The sequence below is a fragment of the Haematobia irritans genome, chromosome 5 (genome assembly GCF_050003625.1).
Source record: "Haematobia irritans isolate KBUSLIRL chromosome 5, ASM5000362v1, whole genome shotgun sequence".
Taxonomy (NCBI): Eukaryota; Metazoa; Arthropoda; class Insecta; order Diptera; family Muscidae; genus Haematobia; species Haematobia irritans.
The window spans coordinates 109,307,526-109,332,915 of NC_134401.1; the positions used below are offsets into that span (position 1 = coordinate 109,307,526).

Sequence of the window (25,390 nt, forward strand, 5' to 3'; positions counted from 1 at the left end):
GCCTTCCGAAGCGTATTTGGAGGAACATTTTGCGTTAACTTAGTCAACTAAGTTACGCAAGTGCTGAAAACAAATTCGAAAAGATTTCAATTCTTTTAAACAAATCGGACTACTTGATTTTTCGTTTGTAGGTACAAATATGGCGGGAGAGGGTGTGCCCTTTCCTCCAATTTTTTTAATAGTGTTCTGTATTCAAGTAGTTGGACAATCTTGTATATTTCTTGTGAATTTTAAGTGTGGTTTGTCAAGGAGAGGTATCCTTCTCCTCAACATATCTGAAAATTAAGCACTATATTATAATAACATACAATGAATTACTGTTTTCCATCCAATAAATCGGAAAAAGCAAAAGTAGTAAAAAATTTTACCACAATAACATTTGCTAAAATATTGTAAAATGATGCACCCTCTACGTTGGCTGCCAATTTCATGTAAATTTAAGTTCTTTACTAAAAAGAAGTCTGGCAGAAGCCTGTGCAAAAATCATAAAATTATGTACCGAGTTCCCATTTACGGACAACCCTCTACTTTCAACTTAAGAATAAAAAAACGGACAAAAACGAACCCGCTCTTTACTAAAAAGAAGTCTGGCAGAAGCCTGTGCAAAAATCATACAATTATTTACCGAGTTCCCATTTATGGACAACCCTCTACTTTCCATTTAAGAAAAAATAACGGACAAAAGGGAATCCTCTCCCCACCTTCGCTCCACTCCGACCTGATATCGGACTATCACGTACCCTATATTCATCATATACTAATTTAAAAATCATGTATAAATTTAATCACCTCCTCTCACGTTCCCTGTAAATTTCAAGTAGATCGGAGATGTTTAAATTTTGCTCTATTGTTTTAAAGGGACGTTACTTTCCCCGATACAATATCGACAAACACCGTGGTGAATAGCACCCCTAACCTCCCCTGAAAATTCTTGAAACTTTCCTTCAAGAGTGGTGCAAGGAAGGTTGTCTCTTCGTTTATAACTATCCTCCACTTCCTTTGTAAATTTCAAGAAAGCTTAAGAATTTTTTTGCAGTTTTAGAGAAGGACCTCCTCGCCGACCAAATATCGAAAAGTGATGTAGCGTATCTTTGTAAACGTCCTAGAAAATGTCAAGCAAATTATAAGCCTAAACGGGCGGCCTCTCTTCCGTCCAAATATCACAAAATCAGGTATCAACTATTAATAATCGTAACCTCTCCCCAGTCCTCTGTAAATTTCAAGTAACTCGGTAAAGTTAAATTGTTTCTCTGTATGTACTTAAGAGAAGCGGATGTCTCCCTATGCCCTTTTATCTTTATTAAAAAATCAGGAACCTGATATAAATTTCATAACCTCACCTATTTTTTCCGTAAAATTTCAGTCGGGGGAGTTTAGTTTTGTTTTCACTGTACTTTAAAAACAAAGTCGGTCAAAGGGGTGGTCCCCCTCCCCGACCAAATATCGAAAAAAATATAGCGGATTTTTGTCTCGATGCCAACCCCAACATTCAATGAAAATTTCAAGCAAATCGCATAATTTTGTTCCAAGTTTCAAAAAGTATGGCAAGGGGGAGGTCCCCCTCTCCGTCCACACATGAAATCATCAGGTACCCCATATTAATTCCATAACCGCACCGCATGTTCTCTGTAAATCTCAGATAATTTAGAGAATTTTAGTTTTTTCACTGTACTTTAAAAAAAAGTCGAACAAAGGGGAGGTCCCCCTCCGCCACCAAATATCAAAATATAAAGTAGCGGATCTTTGTCTAGATGCCAACCCCAACCTTCAATGAAAATTTCAAGCAAATCGGTCAACTTTGGTCTAATTTTCAAAAAGTCGGACAAAGGGGAGGTTCCTCTCCGCGACCATATGTCAAAAAATGAGGTACCCTATTTTCAGCACATGAGTGCCCCCCACGATCTCTGAAAGTTTCAAGTAAATCGGTTCAGGCGTTTTCGCGCCAACCCGGAACATACAAATAAACAAACAAACAAACAAACAAATAAACAAACATAATTTGAATTTTATATATATAGATAGACCGATATGGACCGATTTTGTAACGGTTGTTAACGGCCATATACTAGCACAATGTGCCAAATTTAAACCGAATCGGATGAATATTGCTCCTCCAAGAGGCTCCAGAGGTCAAATCTGGGGATCGGTTCATATGGTGGCTATATATAATATAGACCGATATGGACCAATTTTTGCATGGTTGTTAGAGAACATATACTAACACGACGTACCAAATTTCAATCGAATCGGATGAATTTTGCTCCTCCTAGATGCTCCGGAGGTCAAATCTGGGGATCGGTTTATATGGGGACTATATATAATTATGGGCCGATAAAGACCAATTTTTGCATGGTTGTTAGCGGCCATATACTAACACCACGTACTAAATTTCAACCGGATGGGATGAATTTTGCTCCTCCTAGATGCTCCGGAGGTCAAATCTGGGGATCGGTTTATATGGGGACTATATATAATTATGGGCCGATAAAGACCAATTTTGGCATGGTTGTTAGCGGCCATATAGTAACACTACGCACCAAATTTCAGCCAGATCGGATGAAATATGCTTCTCCCAGAGGCTCCGCAAGCCAAATCTGGCGGTCCGTGTATATGGGGGCTATACGTAAAAGTGCACCGATATAGCCCATTTGCAATACCATCCCACCTGCATCAATAACAACTACTTGTGCCAAGTTCCAAGTTGATAGCTTGTTTCGTTCGGAAGTTAGCGTGATTTCAACCGACGGACGGACGGATATGCTTAGATCGACTCGGAATTTCACTATGACCCAGAATATATATATATATACTTTATGGGGTCTTAGAGCAATATTTCAAACGGAATGACAAAGTTAATACACTCTCATCCTATGGTGGAGGGTATAAAAAGCGAAAAATTAAAATTTGCTTCCTAGAGTCAAGTACACAAAAGAGAATTGTGTCCTAAAAGTATCCCTACTTGTATTCTCCGCATCTTTGGCTCGAAATCAATACCAAAATTGTTAAAGTAATGCCAAAATCTTTGGAACCGGTCATGATTTTTTTCAGTGTAGACTTTCCTTATTTGTTTGGCAGATCAAAGTTATTATACCCTGACTTTAGGGTATAAAAATTGAATTAACAGAACTTCCTGTGTAGTAAAAATAAATTACATTTTTGGGAAGACATTCTTAGAAGTGCTTTTAAAGTTGTGCCTTTAGAACAACTTCAAAATTTGTTTACTGGAACGTTTTATACATTTTATATAGATATATGACATTAGACATTGACAAATTGTTAGCAAAAACCAAAAAAAGTTAATTTGAACCATCTCTCCGTATTAATATATTGAAAGTTCTCTTCTACACCTTAAATGAATGAAAAAAAAAAACTAAAAGTAAGCAACAAATATTAACATTTTATTATTTTCCCGTTTCATTGCAGAATTATCATATTAGGATTCTTTGGATACAAAATGAACCATCATAAACTCCAAGCACGGGTTTTCCACAACATAACATGCTGAGTAAAAACGGTAATGCTCCTCACAACCTCACAAATACAACTCCTTCCTCGCCAAAAAAAAAAGGACATATGAAAATGTACCAAATAAATGAAAAGTGCCAGCATTGACAAAAGAACAAAGTTAAGCCCACTTCCATATACCCTGGTATACAATACAACAAAAGCAATAAAATCCCAAGAAACGCCAACAAATAAAAGCAAACATAAACGAATTTTTATAGGCCGACATGAAAGGCCTACATAATGAAATAAACACTTTTCGCAAAGGTTGACACACTTACACACCAACAAAAAAGGGTGATCCTTTTTTTTGAGCTCTCTTGGTTTGTGTTTTTTTGCATTATTTTGAAGACCGGTAAGCTTGTACTCTGGAATTGTTACCCACAAAACCAACAAACGCAGAGAAGTAGGAAAAATTTGTTGTCATCTGGAAATCAATTTCATTTAAATTCGAACCCCATACAACAGGCACATGCAACGAACCATAAAAAACAACTTGAAACTTGTGCACACCAAAGGAATAACAAAGTAAGGATAATAAAATATTTACAGGATCCGAACGAAACACCCTCCAACATATTAAATACAATAAGGAAGGCATCTTAAGGGACACAAAGCAATAGTAGCCTTAAGACACCTATCACCCCTACCCAACCCACCTTATAACTGGCTACCAAAAACACATGAGGTTCTAAACTCCAGCTCTGAGTACGAGAAGAGGAAACCATACAATCATCGTTCCACACCGAGGTTACACATAGCGTCAGCGTCATCATCATGGCAGTGCCCATAGATGAGGGCGTCCTAAGTGCCCTCCGGGGTATTACAAGTTGCAATACACGTTTGCCCAAACCTTTGCTGATTAAAGTTTACGTTTCCAGCTTAAAACAAGGTAAGTTCGGGTTCTCTTCCTTTTTTTTTTGTTTGTCATATTGTTGGGTAAAGAATTTAGCCAGCGAAATACACATTAAGTTAAATACGCTAATGGCATAGAAATTGACCTTTTCTTGTTTTAATTTGTTAGAGAGTATTTTTGCATTAAAGGCTAATTTTTGTAAGGGCAACTAAATAGACTTTTAAATTCAGCTGGACCTAATTGTATGTGCCCTTCTCCTTATCAAACTCTATTAGAACTCACAAACACATTGCTTGTATTGTGGTGGTAAGCACAATAAATGCGGGTGGCCAGTTTCGATACAGCCTCCATATAAACCGACCAACCAACTAGGTTGGTAGAACCCGCCACGGCGGCGGGTTCTACGCACCGGATTGACTCGATGGATACCAGCCATCGGCCAGCGGCTGCCACCTCAGTGTACGTGTTGTCTCGTCCGTTTTTTCGTGTTGGAGAAGGTGCATCCCGGGGAGCCTTCTCCGCCTGCTTTTGGTCCGAGCCGAGATAGAGGAAAACCCCAGACCATGGTACTGTGCCGTCTGCCGAAATCGAATTCACCATCGCTCGGTTTCGGTGAGGTGTAACCGGTGCATGGAATGGGTGCACTTCCGGAACTGCTCCGGCCTAACATCGCTGCGTGAGTATAGTCAAACTGACTTCGTGGCAGGATGCTGTGCCAATGACAGCAGCAGTGGGTCATCTGATTATGTGACCCCGCCGACTTCTCCCGCACAACAATATTCTCCGCCGCAGCATCTTACACCGAATATTGTTGTACCAGTTCCGGAGAGTGCATAATTTTTGCAATTTAATTGCAACGGGCTCCGTGGTAAGATTAGTGAGATTATAGACTTTATGAATCGGAAAAGGATAAGGGTCGCGGCGATCCAGGAAACAAAGCTGAATCCCACCTGCAGCCTACGACATTGTGATGGGTACAATGTCCTACGGAAGGATCGCACAAGAAATGAAGGTGGTGGCCTGGCTTTCATATTACACCGTTCCGTGCAGTATAGACCTATCACGCTTGTGCTAGACACTAATTACCCGTACATGGAATGTATGGGGGTAGCGGTTAAGTGTGGGGCTGCCGAGATAGAGCTATACAATGTGTACATACCGGCGGTTGGTAGCTGTGCTCCAGGTTATAGCCCAAACATTGAGTGGTTGTTGAGCGGGCATAACCGATTGGTTCTAGGAGATTTTAATGCCCACCATGAACTTTGGCATTCTCTCCTGGGTAATGACCAGAGGGGCATAGCTTTGGCAGAGCAGATAGACGACTCCACATTTTGCACGGTGAACGAAGAGGCCCCCACGAGAATTATGGGTGACTGCAGCAGTTCGCCAGATTTATCGTTAGCATCGCCTGGTCTGATAAATGACGTCTCCTGGCAACCCGTCATTTCATTGGGTTCGGACCACCTCCCCATAATTCTCACCATCAACCGACCCTCCGATTTCATAACCTCTGAACGCCGGCCGTTTATTAATCAAAAGAAAGCCAACTGGGAAGGCTTCAGAGAATACACCGATCGCCGCTTCAGTGAGCTCCCGTCCCCCTCACATGTTCATGTTGCCCAGAGGGAGTTCCGGGACATCATCAACGCAGCAGCCGCTCGCTTCATACCCGCTGGTCGAATTGCCCAAGTGAGGCCCAACTTCCCAGCCGAAGCGGCGGGACTCGCAGACGAGCGTGATGAACGCCGTCGTGCTAACCCTGCTGATCCTAGAATCAGAGAACTAAATCTAGAGATTAGTAAGATAGTCGACGAGCACAAGCGGAACACTTGGTTAGAGCACCTGAAGCAATGTAACTTAGGAACAGGAACTGGTAAATTGTGGTCAACAGTTAGAGCCCTCTCGAACCCCTCCACAAGGGATGATGGGATTTCAGTCACATTTGGCGACGTGACTGTGACTGATCCGAAGAGGTGCGCCAAATACTTCAACCGACAGTTTGTCGAGCATCCCGAGAGTGATAGAGCGAAAAGGAGAGCCACCCGTCGTGTACGTGGTCTCCGAGCCGATGACACACCACAATTTACTGCAGCCGAAGTTACCAATGTCATCAACAGCGCGAAACCATCTAAGGCGCTGGGCCCTGACGGAATTTCAATGCTAATGCTGAAGCATCTGGGAATACTGGGAGTTGAGTACCTGACCAGACTCCTCAATTTGTCTTTGGAATCACACATTATACCCGAAGTCTGGAAAATGGGAAGGGTGATTCCACTACTGAAACCGGGCAAAGATTCGAGCAAAGGTGAATCGTACATACCGATATCCCTTCTGTCGCCAGTAGCCAAGACACTTGAGGCATTACTCCTCCCCAGCCTTGTGGAGAATTTTCCAGCTGCCCACCATCAACATAGATTCCGTAAGGTACATAGTACGACAACAGCATTACATGCCATTTCGACACATATTAATAAGGGACTTAACCAGCCCAGGCCGTGTCATAGGACGGTCCTCGTGGCGCTTGACCTATCGAAAGCATTCGATACGGTCAACCATGGCACATTATTTGAGGACATCGAGAATACGTCCCTACCGACAGGAGCGAAGCGTTGGGTGCTGAATTATATGTGTGGACGCCAGTCGTACGTGGAATTCAGGGACAGAAAGTCAAGACCGCGTAGAGTTAAACAGGGAGTTCCCCAAGGTGGGGTGATATCTCCGGCACTGTTTAACCTCTACATGTCCTCGATTCCACCCCCTCCTGACGGCGTCGAGATTGTATCATATGCGGATGACTGTACAATCTTGGCATCTGGGCCCAATGTTGATGACATTTGCGATCGGTTGAACGTCTACATAGCTAATCTTACCAGTTATTTCACTGCGAGAAACTTGAAGATATCCCCCACCAAATCCTCAGCCACACTATTTACTACATGGACGGCAGAAGTGCGCAGGCAGTTGAATATCAGAGTCGATGGAGTAATAATTCCGACCACAAATTACCCTAAGATTCTTGGGGTCACATTCGACAGCCTTTTTAGGTCACCTGCCCATGCCACTGCAATTTGTAATAAGCTCCGTGGTAGAAACAAGGTCCTCAAGTCACTTGCCGGCAGTACTTGGGGTGCGGACAAAGAAACCTTGCTAACTACTTATAAGGCAATTGGCCGGTCAGTGGTAAACTATGCAGCGCCAGTGTGGACACCGCAGACCAGTGATACGCAGTGGAATAACATACAAACCTGCCAGAACGCTGCTCTTAGAACTGCGACTGGGTGTCTCCGCAGCACACCCCTGGATCACCTTTATATGGAGACAAAGATCATCCCTGTGCGAAGGCTCTACTACATGTTGTCAAAGCAGTATCTCCTGGGTTGTTATCGCAGTAATCATCCAAACCACCATCTTATGGATACACAACCACCACCCAGGAACGTAAGGGTTGATATACATAATCTAGAGCGCGAGATCCAGCGCTATAAAAGAGAGCCTCTAGATCAAGCAGCGTACCAGGCAGGTTTGAACAGGATTCATGAGGATACTGTAGCTGAAGCGGTGAGAAGCTACAAGGTTAATCCTGTTCTTGGAGTCCGACCACCGCCCATAGCACCGGTGGAAAGAGACCTCCCACGGCAGACTAGGGTAGTTTTGGCCCAATTAAGATCAGGCAAGTGCAGCCTCCTCAATTCCTACTTATCGGTGATTGATAGCAGCGTAGCTGACGTTTGTCCAATTTGCAACCAAGGGCCACACGACACGCGTCATCTTTTCTCTTGCCCAGCCAAACCAACCCGACTTACCACCAGATCACTCTGGACACACCCCACCTTAGTCGCAGAGTTCCTTGATCTGCCAACAAGCTGATGTACCAAGCGTATAACATGAAATGGATGAGATCACAATAAACTGTTACAACAACAACAACAACAACCAACTAGGTTTAATGTTCATCTGGACACCGCAATTCCTATGCGATTTGTCTGAAATTGGAAATCTGGACCCTCCGATTTCATATCCTCCGAACGCCAGACGTTTATCAACCAAAAGAAAGCCACCTGGGAAGGCTTCAGAGAATACACAGATCGCCGCTTCAGTGTACTCCTGTCCTTCCGACATCTCCACCAGCACCCAATATTGTTGTACCAGTTCCAGAAAGAGCATCATGTTTGCGAGGTAAGATTAGTAAGATTGTAGACTTTAAGAAATGGAAGGGAACCGGTGTCGCGGCAATCCAGGAGACGCAGCTGAATGGCACCTGTGGCTTGCGCCATTGTAATGGATACAATGTGCTACGTAAGAATCGCACAATAAGTGGAGGTAGTGGTCTGATTTTCATATTATACCGTTCCGTGCAGTATAGGCCTATCTCGCTTATGCAAGACACTAGTGACCCCTATATGGAACGTATGGGGGTAGCCGCCAAGGCTGGTGCTGCCGAGATATAGTTATACAATATGTACATACCGCTGGTTGATAGCTGATTCTAGGATCGGGTCTCGCATGAGACCCGTCACCGTCTTCTTTAACCATTTTATACCACTTTCGGATTTAATTTCGAAGAGAATTGCATCTAATATGTATCCTAAGAGTAATTCCTCCCTTTTTTGCCCCGGAACCAATAAAAAAGACTTTAAAGTAAAGATGAAATCTTTCGACGTGGGTACGATTTCTTTCAGTGTGATGTTTAATTGAAACTAAACATTAATGTGATTTTTTTTTTTAATTTTTAAGTATCAAAAAAAACTAGAAAATTTGAAAATTGAAATCTGTATACCAATTTTAATTTTATAGAACCTAGATTGGAAATTGGGTTTTCTCAAAATATTTCTGTTTTAAAAACCCCAAGTTTAACCCTTCTGTGCGTGATGAGGTCCCGCTGGACCTTTTTGATTTTTATTCATACATAACTTTATCTTTTATATGAATTTCAGCTTGATGGTTTAAGACTTCTTGTACTGAAGTGTTTTAAGTTGAAAACTTTAAATTTTTATGTGATTGAATCATTAAATCGGTTTTTGTAGGAATTTGAAAAAGTTTAGTGCGATTCTGCGTGATGAGGTCCAATGGGACCTATTACTAATTACATTAGTGGTTTTAGCACAGTTTAAAAAGCAGTGTAAAGATATTGCGATTTTCGTATTTGGAACAATTAATAACACTAACATCCTTTCAGAAAATACCGTTATTTGGAAGAATTTGTCATTTTTGAAGTTTCCATTGGTTTCGTTGCTTGGTAGTACATAATTTTATGTCTTCCGTTGATATATCCAATATAGTGAGAGCAAAAGTGCAAAAAAAGTTATTTGAACTTCATGGAAATCGTGGTCGAAATAAGTTTTTATATTTCTATACATTTTCCAGACCTATCGGCTCCTGGAATTTGGCAAGATGTGCCTCAATTTGGACCAAGTTTGAAACAACCACGGTGCACATAATACTGCGAGCAAAACGAACGTCACTAAAAAAAATCGTATTGTTTTTCCTTCAAAAATCCAGTTTGTTAAGAACATTCAACAACAAAAACAATATATTGTTGCTTGGCACGTATAAGGATACTTATAGGTACCACGCCTGCGTCAAACATCAGGGCCACTAGTATACTAATCAAAAATTTTAACATTATCTGTATCCTATTAAAAATTAAATAAAACTCTATATTTACAACCAAATGTTTATATATGCAATTTGTGCATTATAGAAGAGTCCACCTACAGTAAATGATCGAAAAATATCGTAGGGATAACCTCTCTACCATCCTTTTTTTATTGTAGGTCCCACGGAACCTCATCACGCTGGTATCGCTCCAGTGTTATCACATACACAAGGGTTAAAATTATTTTATTTGAAAAAAAAAAAATATTTTTAGTGTAAAGTACCTATGTTAAAATTAAGAGATATAATACAGTATGAAAAGATTGCTAAAGATATAACTATATCTAATTGTTATGGAAGTAGATCTAATCAGAAGTCGCTATTGGCCTAGATCTAATACCTTAGATATAATTATATATAGCCCTATATGTACTTAGATCTAAAGTTCGACCTTGCCCTATATGTGTAATTATATCTAATTATATCTCAAACATAGCTCTGGTTCAATTTAAAGGTGCCAAAATTTGAGATCTAATCATATCTAATTAGAGTCACCAATTTTTACACGTGCATAGAATATTTTTATACCCACCACCATAAAATGGTGACGGGGGTATAATAAGTTTGTCATTCCGTTTGTAACACATCGAAATATCGATGTCCGACTATATAAAGTATATATATATTCTTGATCAGGGAGAAATTCTAAGACGATATAAGCATGTCCGTCTGTCCGTCTGTCTGTCTGTCTGTCTGTCTGTTGTAATCACGCTACAGCCTTCAATAATGGCGCTATCGTCCCCAAATTTGGCACAGATTAGTTTCTTGTTTGCAGGCAGGTCAAGTTCGAAGATGTGCTATATCGGTCCAAGTTTTGATATAGTCCCCATATAAACCGACCTCCCGATTTGGGGTCTTGGGCCTATAAAAACCGTAGTTTTTATCAGATTTACCTCAAATTAAAAATCTAGAGGTATTTTGGGACTATAAAGAGGTGTGTCGAAAATGGTCAGTATCGGTCCATGTTTTGGTATAGCCCCCATATAGACCGATCTCCCGATTTTGCTTCTTGCGCGTCTAGAAACAGTATTTTCTATCCGATTTGTATGAAATTGAAAATCTAGAGGTATTTTGGGACCTAAAGAGGTGAGTCGAAAATGGTCCGTATCGGTCCATGTTTTGATATAGCCCCCATATAAACCAACCTCCCGATTTGGAGTCTTGGGCCTATAAAAACCGTAGTTTTTATCCAATTTGCCTGAAATTGGAAATATAGAGGTATTTGAGGACCATAAAAAGGTGTGCCGAAAATGGTGCCCATCGGTCCATGTTTTAGTATTGCCCCCATATAGACCGATATCCCGATTTTGTTTCTAGGGCTTCTAGAAACTATATTTGCAATACGATTTGCCTGGAATTGGAAATCTAGAGGTATTTGAGGATCATAAAAAGGTGTGCCGAAAATGGTGCTCATCGGTCCATGTTTTGATATAGGCCCCATAGAGACTGATCTCCCGATTTTTCTTCTTACGCGTCTAGAAACTATATTTTCTATCCGATTTTCCTGAAATTGAAAATCTAGAGTTCTTTTGGGACCATAAAAAGGTGTGCCGAAAATGGTGCTCATCGGTCCATTTTCTGGTATAGCCTCCATATAGACCGATCTCCCGATTTTGCTTCTTGGGCTTCTAGAAACTATATTTACCATCCGCTTTGCCTGAAATTCTTGAGCTTCTATAAACTGTATTTATTACCCGATTTGCCTGAAATTCGAAATCTAGAGGTATTTTCAGACCACAAATAAGTGTGCCGAAATTGAGGTATATCAGTCCATTTTTTGGTATAACCCCCATATAGACTGATCTCTCGATTTTTACTTCTTGGGCGTCTAGAGACTATGTTTTCTAGGCGATTTGTTTGAAATTCTGGAGGTATTTTAAGATCACAAATATGTGAGTAGCAAATGGTACCTATCGGTCCATGTTTTGGTATAGCCCCCATATACACCGATCTCCCGGCTTTATTTCTTGGGCTTCTAGAATACGTAGTTTTTATCCGATTTGCTGGAAATTAGTAATCTATAATGAAATTTTAGACAAACGAAATTTCCTTTTCTTATAAAGTATTTTCGTTTATTCAACTCTAAAATTCTCTAAAATAGCAGGCGCACTGATCATGAAAATTGCTTCAAACTGAAAGTAAAATTTCCAGATTTTAATCATCGTATTTATTTAAATAATGGCGGAAAAAATCTACAAATTTAAGATTTCAAATCAAGGCGTAATTTAATCATATACACGATATGTTTATAATTTCTCTAAAACTCAAACAAAATTGGTTCTCATAAATCTAGAATCTTATCTGGTCTTCATAGGTAGAATCTTTAAAGTTTGTCTTCGGGAGTTGACTGCCTTAGGAGAAGATTTGTCATCAAACCCCCTACAATTCTATATATTATGAAGTAACCCACTACGACGAAGAGTTTTCAAAGTAAACTATCATATTTGATTCATGGTGGTGGGTATTTAAAATTCGGCCCGGCCGAATTTACTGCTGTATATACTTGTTTTTAATTAATATTTTTCAAAATAAAATATTTTCTCTAAATTTCCATTTTGTTTTTCAGAGTTTTGCCAGGAGCGTCGTATGCTATTGGAATTAGTGGGTCCCGAGTTGCAGTCAATGTACGATGATCGACAAATTGAAATTGAATTTGTGGATATGCATTTTGGCACAGGATCACTTGATATAACCCAAGTGGAAAAAGATCCGTATATTTTGGAGGATTATCTGCACGAAATACAAGTTTGTCATCAGAATTCAAAAAGTGTATTCTTTCTGGTAAGTCCTACAAAAATAGGTATTATTTAAATACACCTATACAAAGCATCTTGAAAATGTAACTCTCGTAGAACATTTTGAAATTATATTCGTTAAATACCCAGCAAAACAATTCAGACGTATGTACCAAGTTATTGCTTTAAGTATTTCCCAACTTGGTAGAATTCCTAATATTTTGGTATAAAAATAAAATGTTGACAAATTTTCCTATAGAAATAAAATTTTGACAAAATTTTCTCCAAAAAAAATTTTTAACAAAATTTTCTATAGAAATAAAATTTTGACAAAATATTCTATATCACTCAGTGATAAGAGAGAAGTTCACCACTGTGGTATCTCAACGGAGTCTAAGTGAGCCTGAAATATCGGGCTTCCACTATACCTATCTTAACCTAAATTTTCTATAGAAAAACTTTTGACAAAATTTTCTATAGAAATAAAATGTTGACAAAATTTTCTATGGAAATACAATATTGACAAAACTTTCCATAGAAATAAAATTTAGACAAAATTTTCCATAGAAATAAAATTTCGACAAAATTTTCTATAGAAATAAAATGTTGACAAAATTTTCTATCGAAATAAAATTTTGACCAAATTTTTCATAGATATAAAATTTTGAAAAAAATTTCTATAGAAATAAATTTTTGACAAAACTTTCTATAGAAACAAAATTTTCTATAGAAATAAACCTATAGAAAATTTTTCTATAGAAATAAAATTTTCTATAGAAAGAAAATTTTGTCAAAATATTCTACAGAAATAAAATGTTGACAAAATATTCTATGTCACTCAGTGATGAGAAGTTCAACACTGTGGTATCTCAATGGACTGTATAGTCTAAGTGAGCCTGAAATATCGGGCTTCCACTGTACCTATCTTAACCTAATTTTCTATAGAAAAACTTTTTTTAGATCTCAGCTTAAAGCCATGCATTGACTAAACTACAAGTGTAGCTTCACCAAAAGAGGAAAAGCATGCTTGTCAAATTTATTTGGGCAAAGCCCTATAGACTGCAAGATGGTTGGATGTACAGCTGTTTCGGAATTACCACATTCCTCATCAGCATCCTCTACTTGCAGCAAAACTATCAACCAATTATCAGAATAAATTCGAGTAATTCACTCAACCCAAAGTGAACTTCACTTGAACCTTCCGAAAAAAGGCTTGATAGTCGGCTACTGCCTAAACAAATTTGCAAGCATATCTCTTTTCCTTTGCCAGACTCAAATCATCGATTTGAATGTAGTTGGCTGGGTTTGTTTTTGAGCGTGCTTCCTCTATCTTCATTCGTTTTGTTTGTTATTGTTGGCTTCTCTTCAATCGTTATTGTTGTTTTAGATCTCAGCTTAAAGCCATGCATTGACTAAACTACAAGTGTAGCTTAACCAACAGAGGAAAAGTATGCTTGTCAAATTTATTTGGGTAAAGCCCTATAGACTGCAAGATGGTTGGATGGTTTCTATAGAAATATGTTGCCAAAATTTACTATAGAAATACAATATTGACAAAACTTTCTATAGAAATACAATTTTGACAAAATTTTCTATAGAAATAAAATTTTGACAAAATTTTATATAGTAATAAAATTTTTACAAAATGTTCTATAGAAATAAAATAGAAACAAAATTTTCTATAGAAATACATTTTTGAAAAAAAAATTGTATAGAAATAAAATTTTGACAAAATTTTCTATAGAAATAAAATTTTGACAAAATTTTCTATAGAAATAAAATTTTGACAAAATTTTCTATAGAAATAAAATTTTAAAAATTCTCTCCAAAAATACAATTTTGACAAAATTTTCTGTAGAAATAAAATTTTGACAAATTTTTCCATAGAAATAAAATGTAGACAAAATTTTCTCCAAAAATATAATTTTGACAAAATTTTCTATAGAAATAAAATTTTTACAAAATTTTCAATAGTAATAAAATTTTGACACAATATTTGTAGAAATAAAATTTTGACAAATTTTTCTGCCGAAATAAAATGTTGAAAAAATTTTCTATAAAAATAAAATTTTGACAACACTTTCTAAAGAATAAAATGTTGACCAAATCTCCACCGTGGTGCAATGGCTAGCATGGCCGCCTTGCATACACAGGGTCGTGGATTCGAACCCAGTTTTCAACTGTGGATTATCCTACCTCTGTAATGCTGGTGACATTTCTGAGTGTTACAAAGCTTCTCCAAGTGATTTCACTGCACTGTGGAACGCCTTTGGGACTATCAAATGGAGGTCTCTTGCCATTAGCTTAACATGGAATCGGGCAGGAATACTCAGTGATAAGAGAGAAGTTCACCACTGTGCTGTAAAATATCGTGCTGCCACTATACCTAGCCTAACCGAAATTTCCTATAGAAATAATCTTTTGACAAAATGTTCTATAGAAACAAAATTTTGACAAAATTTTCTATAGAAATACAATTTTGACAAAACTTTCTACAGAAATACATTTTTGACAAAATTTTCTATAGAAATAAAATGTTGACAAATTTGTCTATAGAAATAAAATTTTGACAAAATTTTCTATAGAAATAAAATTTTGACAAAATTTTTTATAGAAATACAATTTCGACAAAATTTTCCATAGAAATAAAATTTCGACAAAATTTTCTATTGAAATAAAATTTTGACAAAATTTTCCATTGAAATAAAATTTTGACAAAATTTTTTAAAGAAATAAAATTTCGACAAAATTTTCCATAGAAATAAAATTTCGACAAAATTTTATAGAGAAATAAAATGTTAACAAAATTTTCTACACACAAAGAAACATTCATTAAAACTCAACCAACGAAAAATTTTCATTGATATAACGAAATTATTTCATTAATACAATGAAAATATTCGTTTATAGTACGGAACGTTACGTTGATTGGCAGAAAATTCATTGTATTAACGAATTTGTTTCATTGGCTGACTTTTAACGACACATTTCATTAATATAACGAAACTTTATTTCTATATAAATAAAATTTTGACAAAATTTACTATAGAAATAAAATTTTGACAAAATTTTCTATAGAAATAAAATTTTGACAAAATTTTCTATAGAAATAAAATTTTGACAAAATTTTCTATAGAAATAAAATTTTTACAAAATTTTCAATAGAAATAAAATTTTGAAAAATTTTTCCATTGAAATAAAATTTTTACAAAATTTTCTATAGAAATAAAATTTTGACAAAACTTTCAATTTCTGACATCGTGAAATTATATTCCCTTAATAAAAAATTGGAGCCACCGTGGTGCAATGGTTAGAGAAATAAAATGTTGACAAAATTTTCTATTGAAATAACATTTTGCCAAATTTTCTCCAAAAATAAAATTTTGACAAAATTTTCTATAGAAATAAAATTTTGACAAAATTTTGTCCAACAATAAAATTTTGACAAAATTTTCTATAGAAATCAAATATTGACAAACTTTTCTCCAAAAATACATTTTTGACAAAATTTTCTATAGAAATAAAATTTTGCCAAATTTTCTCCAAAACTAAAATTTTGACAAAATTTTGTCCAACAATAAAGTTTTGATAAAATTTTCTATAGAAATAAAATTTTGACAAAATATTATAGAGAAATAAAATGTTGACAAAATTTTCTATAAAAAAAATTTTTTGAAAAAATGTTCTATAAAAAAATTTTTTTTTACAAAATTTTGTCGAACAATAAAATTTTTACAAAATTTTGTATAGAAACCAAATATTGACAAAATTTTTGCCAAAAATATAATTTTGACAAACTTTTCGATAGAAATAAAATTTTGCCAAATTTTCTCCAAAACTAAAATTTTGACAAAATTTTGTCCAACAATAAAATTTTGACAAAATTTTCTATAGGAATAAAATTTTTAAAAATTTTCTATAGAAATAAAATTTTGACAAAATTTTCTATAGAAATAAAATTTTGACAAAATTTTCTATAGAAATAAAATTTCGACCAAATTTTCTATAGAAATAAAATTTTTACAAAATTTTCTATAGAAATAAAATTTTGACAAAATTTTCCATAGAAATAAAATTTTGACAAAATTTTTTAAAGAAATAAAATTTTAACAAAATTTTCTATAGAAAAAAATTTGTATCTGGCGTTTTCTTTTCAATGGCTCTATTAACCATGTTTCTTAATCTATATCTGTCCATAAAGCTCGAAAAATAATTGTATAATTAGATATAATGCATTTGGATGGGAGAAAAGATGTTTTCTCCATAAGGAGTTAGCATAAAGGGCCCAAAATTGAATTATCTCTCCCAGCCAGATCTATACTAAAGGCCATGGAATGATTCATTCGCCCGAACCGAAACATGTAAAGTCCAGGCGTGTATAGATATGTATCTGGCGTTTTCTTTTCAATGGCTCTATTATCCATGTTCCTTAATCTATACTGTCCATAAATAATTGTAATTGTAATAATAATAATTGTATAATTAGATATAATGCATTTGGACGTCAATTGCCTGTTTCGGTATCAGGCTAACATGAAATATAAGAAAAAAAATTTTGACAAAATTTTCTATAGAAATAGAATTTTGACAAAATTTTTTGTTGAAATAAAATTTTAACAAAATTTTCTGTAGAAATAAAATTTTGACACAATTTTCTATAGAAATAAAATTTTGACAAAATTTTTTATAGAAATAAAATTTTGACAACAAATTCTATACAAATAAAATTTGGACAAAATTTTCTATAGAAATAAAATTTTAACAAAATTTTCTATAGAAATAAATTTTCGACAAAATTTTCTATAGAAATAAAATTTTGACAAAATTTTTATATAGAAATAAAATTTTGACAAAAGTGTTTATAGAAATAAGATTTTGACAAAATTTTTCAATAGAAATAAAATTTTGACAAAATTTTCTCCAAAAAATAAATTTCGACAAAAGTTTCTATAGGAATAAAATGTTGACAAAATTTTCTATAGAAATAAAATTTTAACAACATTTTCTATAGAAATAAAATTTCGACAAAATTTTCTATAGAAATAAAATTTTGACAAAATTTTCTATAGAAATAAAATTTCGACAAAATTTTTATATAGAAATAAAATTTTGACAAAAGTGTTTATAAAAATAAGATTTTGACAAAATTTTTCTATAGAAATAAAATTTTGACAAAATTTTCTCCAAAAAATAAATTTCGACAAAAGTTTCTATAGGAATAAAATGTTGACAAAAATTCTATACAAATAAAATTTTTACAAAATTTTCTATAGAAATAATTTTTTTTTCAAAACTTTCAATTTCTGACATCGTGAAATTTTATTCCCTTAATAAAAAAAATTGGAAGTTCCTTCTTTTTAATGCACATTCAAAATTTCTCCTCAAGAGATAGGCATCTTGAAATTATCTTTCTTTAGGTAAAAATTAAGTTTCACAAAATTTCAAGAAATTCAAGAGTTAATATATAAAAATCATTTGTTTTCTCAATTTAATTTTTGCTTTTGTAATTTCTCCTTACTTTTTCAAATGAAATTTGAAATGCTCACATCGCATCGCATTTAAAGAGCAAATGTGAAATCACAACATAAAAATATGACTTCCTCCCTGAATAAAATGTATGGCTTCAAATTCGATTTTACACCACTTCCACATCCAAAATGAATAACTTCACACTTTTTTTTTGCGGGTGGTAAGGGGGAATTCACTTCTAAGACCATAACCTATGTACCTCATTACCACCATAGCAACTGATTTTTGCTATATTGGTAGTGTGGTAAGTGAACATTTTCACACTTGTTTTTTCTGGGTATCCCCTTCTGGGACCATGACCTAAGTAATTCTCATTAGAACCATAGCAACTCGTTTTTGCTTTAATCAGTCATTCAATATCACTCATTTTCCCCACTCATTGATGTATTCTCTTTCTCTATTGTTTCCATGAAATTGCACTTGATTAGGCTCTAATAGGCGACAGTATTGGTCGAATGCCATTACCAACCCACTTGGATGTAGAGATCTTCGATGGCATTAAAGCAAATGCTTCACTAACGAATGCGGAGCGTCAACTGTTGGACAAATGGTATGCACTGGTCCAAGACAACTCATCGCCATCACCACCTCCGGCTAGAAATGATGTCACGTCCTCCACCACAAAAAGGATGCAATATAAACTAAAGCAGGACTATAGGTAAGTAGAAGTCAAGGATGCACTTAATATTTAATTAAATCTATGGACATTGATTGCGTCCCTTTGAGTGGATAATTGATTTGAAAAGTGGTATGTCAAATAGAAAATGCTATGAAGGTTGGTTAGTTTTGGTAGGTGAACTTAAATTACAACGACATGATGGTTAAAACACAGGACGAAATAAGTATGCAATAATATCTGAATTTACACCAAATATTTAAAATATAACTAAAATACTTCAGCTGTTTAGGCTGGATATGATGGCTTCCTTCGGTAGGTATACCAATATCAACAATCAATATTTCGTTTTTTTTTTCGTAAATCTTTTTTCGACAACCCACATTATGATCGCTACCAAAAATCAAATCAATAGTCCAATATCAGAAATCGATTAGTTGTTTTGACTCGATTTTGAAAAAATAAAAAGGGATTTGGTCGTTGTGGGAGATTGCGAAAACCGTATATATGAGTTTTATCTTCTAATCTAAATCTGAACATGTCAATTGGACTAAAAAAACCTAGAAAATGGGTTTTTAGTATGAAATATTCCACCATACTTCCGCAAATATAGATGCTATATCTACAGGCACAACTTAATAAGCACTTTCAAAAATTTCCCCCCCAAAGATCTATCTCGTCTCCTTGCAAACATGTGCACTAACTTAAAGGGTGATACGGTCAAAATTTGGTCAATATAAACTTGACGCATTTCTTTCAATTTTGCATTTAAAAAACCTGAACACTCCTCATTTTGAAGGTGTGTATGTGTAGAATGTTGCTTCTCTTTTGATTTTGGAATTCATTCTTCAGTTGGCAAAATGCCGTCCAAGCAAAAAGAGCAGCGTATCAAAATTTTGCTCGCGCATCGCGAAAATCCAAAGCTGGAAAAATCGCTAAAAGTTGCCAAATCAACCGTTACAAATGTAATTAAAGTGTTTGGGGAACGTTTGTCGACAGCCAGGAAGTCTGGATCGGGGGGAAATCGAAAACCGGAAGCCGCTGAGACGACAAAGAGAGTTGCCGGTAGTTTCAAGCGAAACCCTAACCTCTCTCTCCGAGATGCCGCAAATAAGCTGGGTGTATCGTCTACAACCGTGCATCGAGCCAAAAAACGAGCCGGACTATCGACTTACAAGGAGGTAGTGACTCCAAATCGCGATAATAAACAAAATACGACGGCCAAAGCGCGATCCCGGAGGCTGTACACGACGATGCTGACGAAGTTTGACTGCGTGGTAATGGACGACGAAACCTACGTCAAAGCCGACTACAAGCAGCTTCCGGGACGGGAGTTTTATACGGCAAAAGGAAGGGGAAAGGTAGCAGATATTTTCAAGCACATAAAACTGTCAAAGTTCGCAAAGAAATATCTGGTTTGGCAAGCCATCTGTACCTGTGGCTTGAAAAGCAGCATTTTCATAGCTTCCGGGACTGTCAACCAAGAAATTTACGTGGAAGAGTGTTTGAATAAATGTCTGCTGCCTTTCCTGAAGAAACACGTTTGTTCCGTACTGTTTTGGCCGGATTTGGCATCTTGCCATTACGGTAAAAAGGCCATGGAGTGGTACGCCGCCAACAACGTGCAGGTGGTTCCCAAGGACAAGAACCCTCCCAACACGCCAGAGCTCCGCCCAATTGAGAAATACTGGGCTATTGTCAAGCGGAACCTAAAGAAGACCAAAAAACTGCTAAGGACGAGCAGCAGTTCAAGGCAAACTGGCTTTCTGCGGCGAAGAAGGTGAACAAGGTGGCTGTACAAAATCCGATGGCAGGTGTCAATCGTGAGGCCCGGCAATTCGGATTTGGAAAAGCGAAAGCCTAACTGAATATTTTTCCTGAATTTTATACTAATTGAACTTGAAAAAGAAATTTAATTTGATTTTTTAAATAAACAATTTCACCGATTTACACGCGTTTTCCCTTGACCAAATTTTGACCGTATCACCCTTAATAATACTCTCTTCCACAGAGTTGCACAGGGTCTACAAATTAAAGGAAAGATTATAAACTTACTTTTAAATAAATTGTCTGTTCGGCAAAGAAATATTCCCTAATTGCATGACCTAAAATTTAGGTTACATAACCTATTATCACCTAATATTTAAGACTACTTTTAATCCTCTTAGTAGCAGGTCTCTACGGGCAGTTATTCTTATAATTTCGAAGAATTTGTTGCCCACGTAGAAAAATGAACTTTGCTAAAACTTGACAATGGAATAAGCGGATTTCAATAACTAAGTCACAATTGCCTGTGATTTGAGTTTGCCATAAAGAAATAGCATTGAAAGCCTCTTGAGTTCCACGCGATGTCAATGTGTCATTTTATATTTAGTTATAGTGATGCCAGATGCCTAGACTGTTGCTTTGGCTACTGCTTGAGGTGATTGTGATGGTGGCATCATCCGCTTTTCGAATTTGGGTCGATGTTTACTTAACTGATGCTGCTGCTGCTATTGGTATTGATGTTGCTGTGTTTCCGTTTTCCTATCATCACCGGGAATTCCATAAAAATGAGTTCATCAATGTAGGCACAGACGTTGGCCCGCATAAACATCACGCACACACACACCATCAATACACCCATATAGCCAAGAAAATTAAGCAGACTATGGACTATGTAGGATGTTACGGATTATAAAAACTAATCCTATTACAGACATTAAATGGAATTTTAATGGAATATTGCATACGGGCAAAAGGCCTTTTTAATTAAGCTTAACTAATCAATTGAATGGCATAATAATAATAATAATATGTCCTTTCTGGCTAATTGTTACAAATCCCACCATTGAAGGTTATGATGAGTGAGAAACCATTACATGGTATGGCTTCCAATGACTTGAGATAATATGACGGAGATAATGAAATTTAATGGCTGGATTAAAAGTCTAAAAGAAAATCTACCACGGATCAAAGAAACCCGCAGTGCATTTTATACATTAACTAAAAATTCATACACACCCTTCAAGGGTTTGAAAAACTTTAATAACTTCTAGGTAGGTATACAAAATAAAAAAACAAATAAAATAAAATGTGACAAAATATTCTATAGAAGTAAAATTTTGCCAACATTTTCTACAGAAATTAAATTTTTAAATTAAAAATTTTCTACAAAAATAAAATTTTGATAAAATTTTCTATAAAAATAAAATGTTGACAAAATATATATATAAAAATAAAATTTTGACAAAATGTTTGTATAGAAAAAAAATTTAGACAAAATTTTCTATAAAAATAAAATTTTGACAAAATTTTCTATAAAAATAAAATTTTGACAAAATTTTCTATAGAAATAAAATTTTGAGAAAATTTTCTATAGAACTAAAATTTTGACAAAATTTTCTATAGAAATTAAATGTTGACAAAATTTTCTATAGAAATAAAATTTTGAAAAAATCTTCTATAGAAATAAAATTTTGACAAAATTTTCTATAAAAATAAAATTTTGACAAAATTTTCTATAGAAATAAAATTTTGAGAAAATTTTCTATAGAACTAAAATTTTGAAAAAATTTTCTACAGAAATAAAATTTTGATAAAATTTTCTATAACAAGTAAGGAACGTCTAAAGTCGGGCGGGGCCGACTATATTATACCCTGCACCACTTTGTAGATCTAAATTTTCGATACCATATCACATCCGTCAAATGTGTTGGGGGCTATATATAAAGGTTTGTCCCAATAACATACATTTAAATATCACTCGATCTGGAAGAATTTGATAGACTTCTACAAAATCTATAGACTCAAAATTTAAGTCGGCTAATGCACTAGGGTGGAACACAATGTTAGTAAAAAAATATGGGAAACGTTTAAATCTGAAGCAATTTTAAGGAAACTTCGAACAAGTTTATTTATGATTTATCGCTCGATATATATGTATTAGAAGTTTAGGAAAATTGGAGTCATTTTTACAACTTTTCGACTAAGCAGTGGCAATTTTACAAGGAAAATGTTGGTAGTTTGACCATTTTTTTCGAAATCAGAAAAACATATATATGGGAGCTATATATAAGTCTGAACCGATTTCAACCAAATTTGGCACGCATAGCAACAATGCTAATTCTACTCCCTGTGCAAAATTTTAACTAAATCGGAGTTAAAAATTGTCCTCTGTGGTCATATGTGTCTAAATCGGGCGAAAGCTATATATGGGAGCTATATCTAAATCTGAACCGATTTCAACCAAATTTGGCACGCATAGCTACAATGCTAATTCTACTCCCTGTGCAAAATTTCAACCAAATTAGGGTAAAACTCTGGCTTCTGGGACCGTATTAGTCCATATCGGGCGAAAAATATATATGGGAGCTATATTTAAATCTGAACCGATTTCTTCCAAACTCAATAGGAAATATTCTGAGCCAAAGCACATACTTGTGCCAAATTTGAAGTCGATTGGACTAAAACTGCGACCTAGACTTTGATTACAAACATGTGTTCACGGACAGACGGACATCGCTATATCGACTCAAGAGCCCACCCTGAGCATTTTTGCCAAAGACACCAAGTGTCTATCTCGTCTCCTTCTGGGTGTTGCAAACATATGCACTAACTTATAATACCCTGTTCCACAGTGTGGAGCAGGGTATAAAAATAAAATGTTGACAAAATTTTCTATAGAAATAAAATTTGGAAAAAAATTCTATAGAATTAAATTTGGAAAAAAATTTCTATAGAATCAAATTTTGAAAAATTTTTTATAGAAATAAAATTTGGTAACATTTTCTAAAGAAATAAAATTTTGAGAAAATTTTCTATAGTAATAAAATTTTGACTAAATTTTCTATAGAAATAAAATTTGGACAAAATTTCATATAGAAATAAAATTTGGACAAAATTTCCTATAGAAATAAACTTTGGACAAAATTTCCTATAGAAATAAAATGTTCACAAAATTTTCTATAAAAATGAAATTTTGACAAAATTTTCTATAGAAATAAAATTTTGACAAAATTTTGTATAGAAATAACATTTTGATAAAATTTTGACTACATTTCTTATAGGAATAAAATTTTCACAAAATTTCCTACAGAAATAACATTTTCACAAAATTTTCTATTGACAAAATTTTCTATAGAAATAAAATTTGGTAAAATTTTATATAGAAATACAATTTTGACAACATTTTCTATAGAAATGAAATTTTTCGTAAATTTTCTATAGAACTAAAATTTTGACAAAATTCTCTATAAAAATAACATTTTTCGAAAATTTTCTATAGAAATAAAATTTTGACACAATTTTCTGTAGAAATAAAATTTTGACACAATTTTCTGTAGAAATAAAATTTTGACACAATTTTCTGTAGAAATAAAATTTTGACACAATTTTCTGTAGAAATAAAATTTTGACAAAATTTTCTATAGAAATAAAATTTGGTAAAATAAAATTTTGACAAAATTTTCTATAGAAATAAAATTTTGACAAAATTTTCTATGGAAATAAAATTTTGACAAAATTGTCTATAGAAATAAAATTTTGTGAAATTTTCTATAGAAATAAAATTTTTCGAAAATTTTCTAAACAAAATAAAATTGTGACAAAATTTTCTATAGAAATAAAATTTTGACAAAATTTTCTATAGAAATAAAATTTGGTAAAATAAAATTTTGACAAAATTTTCTATAGAAATAAAATGTTGACAAAATTTTCTATAGAAATAAATTTTGTAAAATTTTCTATAGAAATAAAATTTTTCGAAAATTTTATATAGAAAGAACATTTTGACAAAATTTTCTATAGAATGCAAATTTTGACAAAATTCTCTACAGAAAAAAAATTGGACAAAATTTTCTACAGGAATAAAATTTTGACAACATTTTCTATAGAAATAAAATTGCGACAAAATTTTGAAAATATGAAATTTTGACAAAATTTGCTATAGAAATAAAATTTTGACAATATTTTCTATAGAAATAAAATTTTGACAAAATGTTCTATAGAAATATGATTTTGAAATATATTTCTATAGAAATAAAATTTTTCGAAAATTTTCAATAGAAATAAAATTTAATAAAATTCTCTATAAAAATAAAATTTTTCGAAAATTTTCTATAGAAATAAAATTTTGACACAATTATCTGTAGAAATAAAATCTTGCCAAAATTTGCTATAAAAATAAAATATTGACAAAATTTTCTATAAAAATAAAATTTTGACAAAATTTTCTATAGAAATAAAATTTTGACAAAATTTTCTATAGAAATAAAATTTTGACAAAATTTTCTATAGAAATAAAATTTTGACAAAATTTTCTATAGAAATAAAATTTTGACAAAATTTTCTATAGAAATAAAATTTTGACAAAATTTTCTATAGAAATAAAATTTTGACAAAATTTTCTATAGAAATAAAATTTTTCGAAAATTTTCTATAGAAATAAATTTTTGACAAATTTTCTATAGAAATAAAATTTTTACAAAGTTTTCTATAGATATAAAACTTTTACAA

At 34.1% G+C, this 25,390-nt stretch overlaps 2 protein-coding genes across 4 annotated transcripts in view; both read left to right on the forward strand.

Annotated features, from left to right (window-relative positions):
* The window catches only part of LOC142239988 (uncharacterized), a 235,093-nt gene extending 231,625 nt beyond the window's left edge, over positions 1–3,468 (forward strand). Inside the window, exon 6 of the mRNA XM_075311713.1 lies at positions 3,424–3,468. Within this exon, the coding sequence (XP_075167828.1) occupies positions 3,424–3,468 (45 nt within the window). The remainder of the gene's footprint in view (positions 1–3,423) is intronic.
* Positions 3,469–3,475: 7 nt separating this feature from the next.
* Positions 3,476–25,390, forward strand: part of LOC142238399 (protein qui-1) — a 257,385-nt gene continuing 235,470 nt past the window's right edge. For 2 of the 3 annotated variants that reach the window (XM_075310038.1, XM_075310039.1), the window contains exons 1-3: positions 3,476–4,396; positions 12,582–12,796; positions 18,708–18,937. In XM_075310038.1, the coding sequence (XP_075166153.1) occupies positions 4,282–4,396; positions 12,582–12,796; positions 18,708–18,937 (560 nt within the window). In that variant the 5' untranslated portion in view covers positions 3,476–4,281. The remainder of the gene's footprint in view (positions 4,397–12,581; positions 12,797–18,707; positions 18,938–25,390) is intronic. The other variant, XM_075310037.1, reaches the window with a different exon arrangement.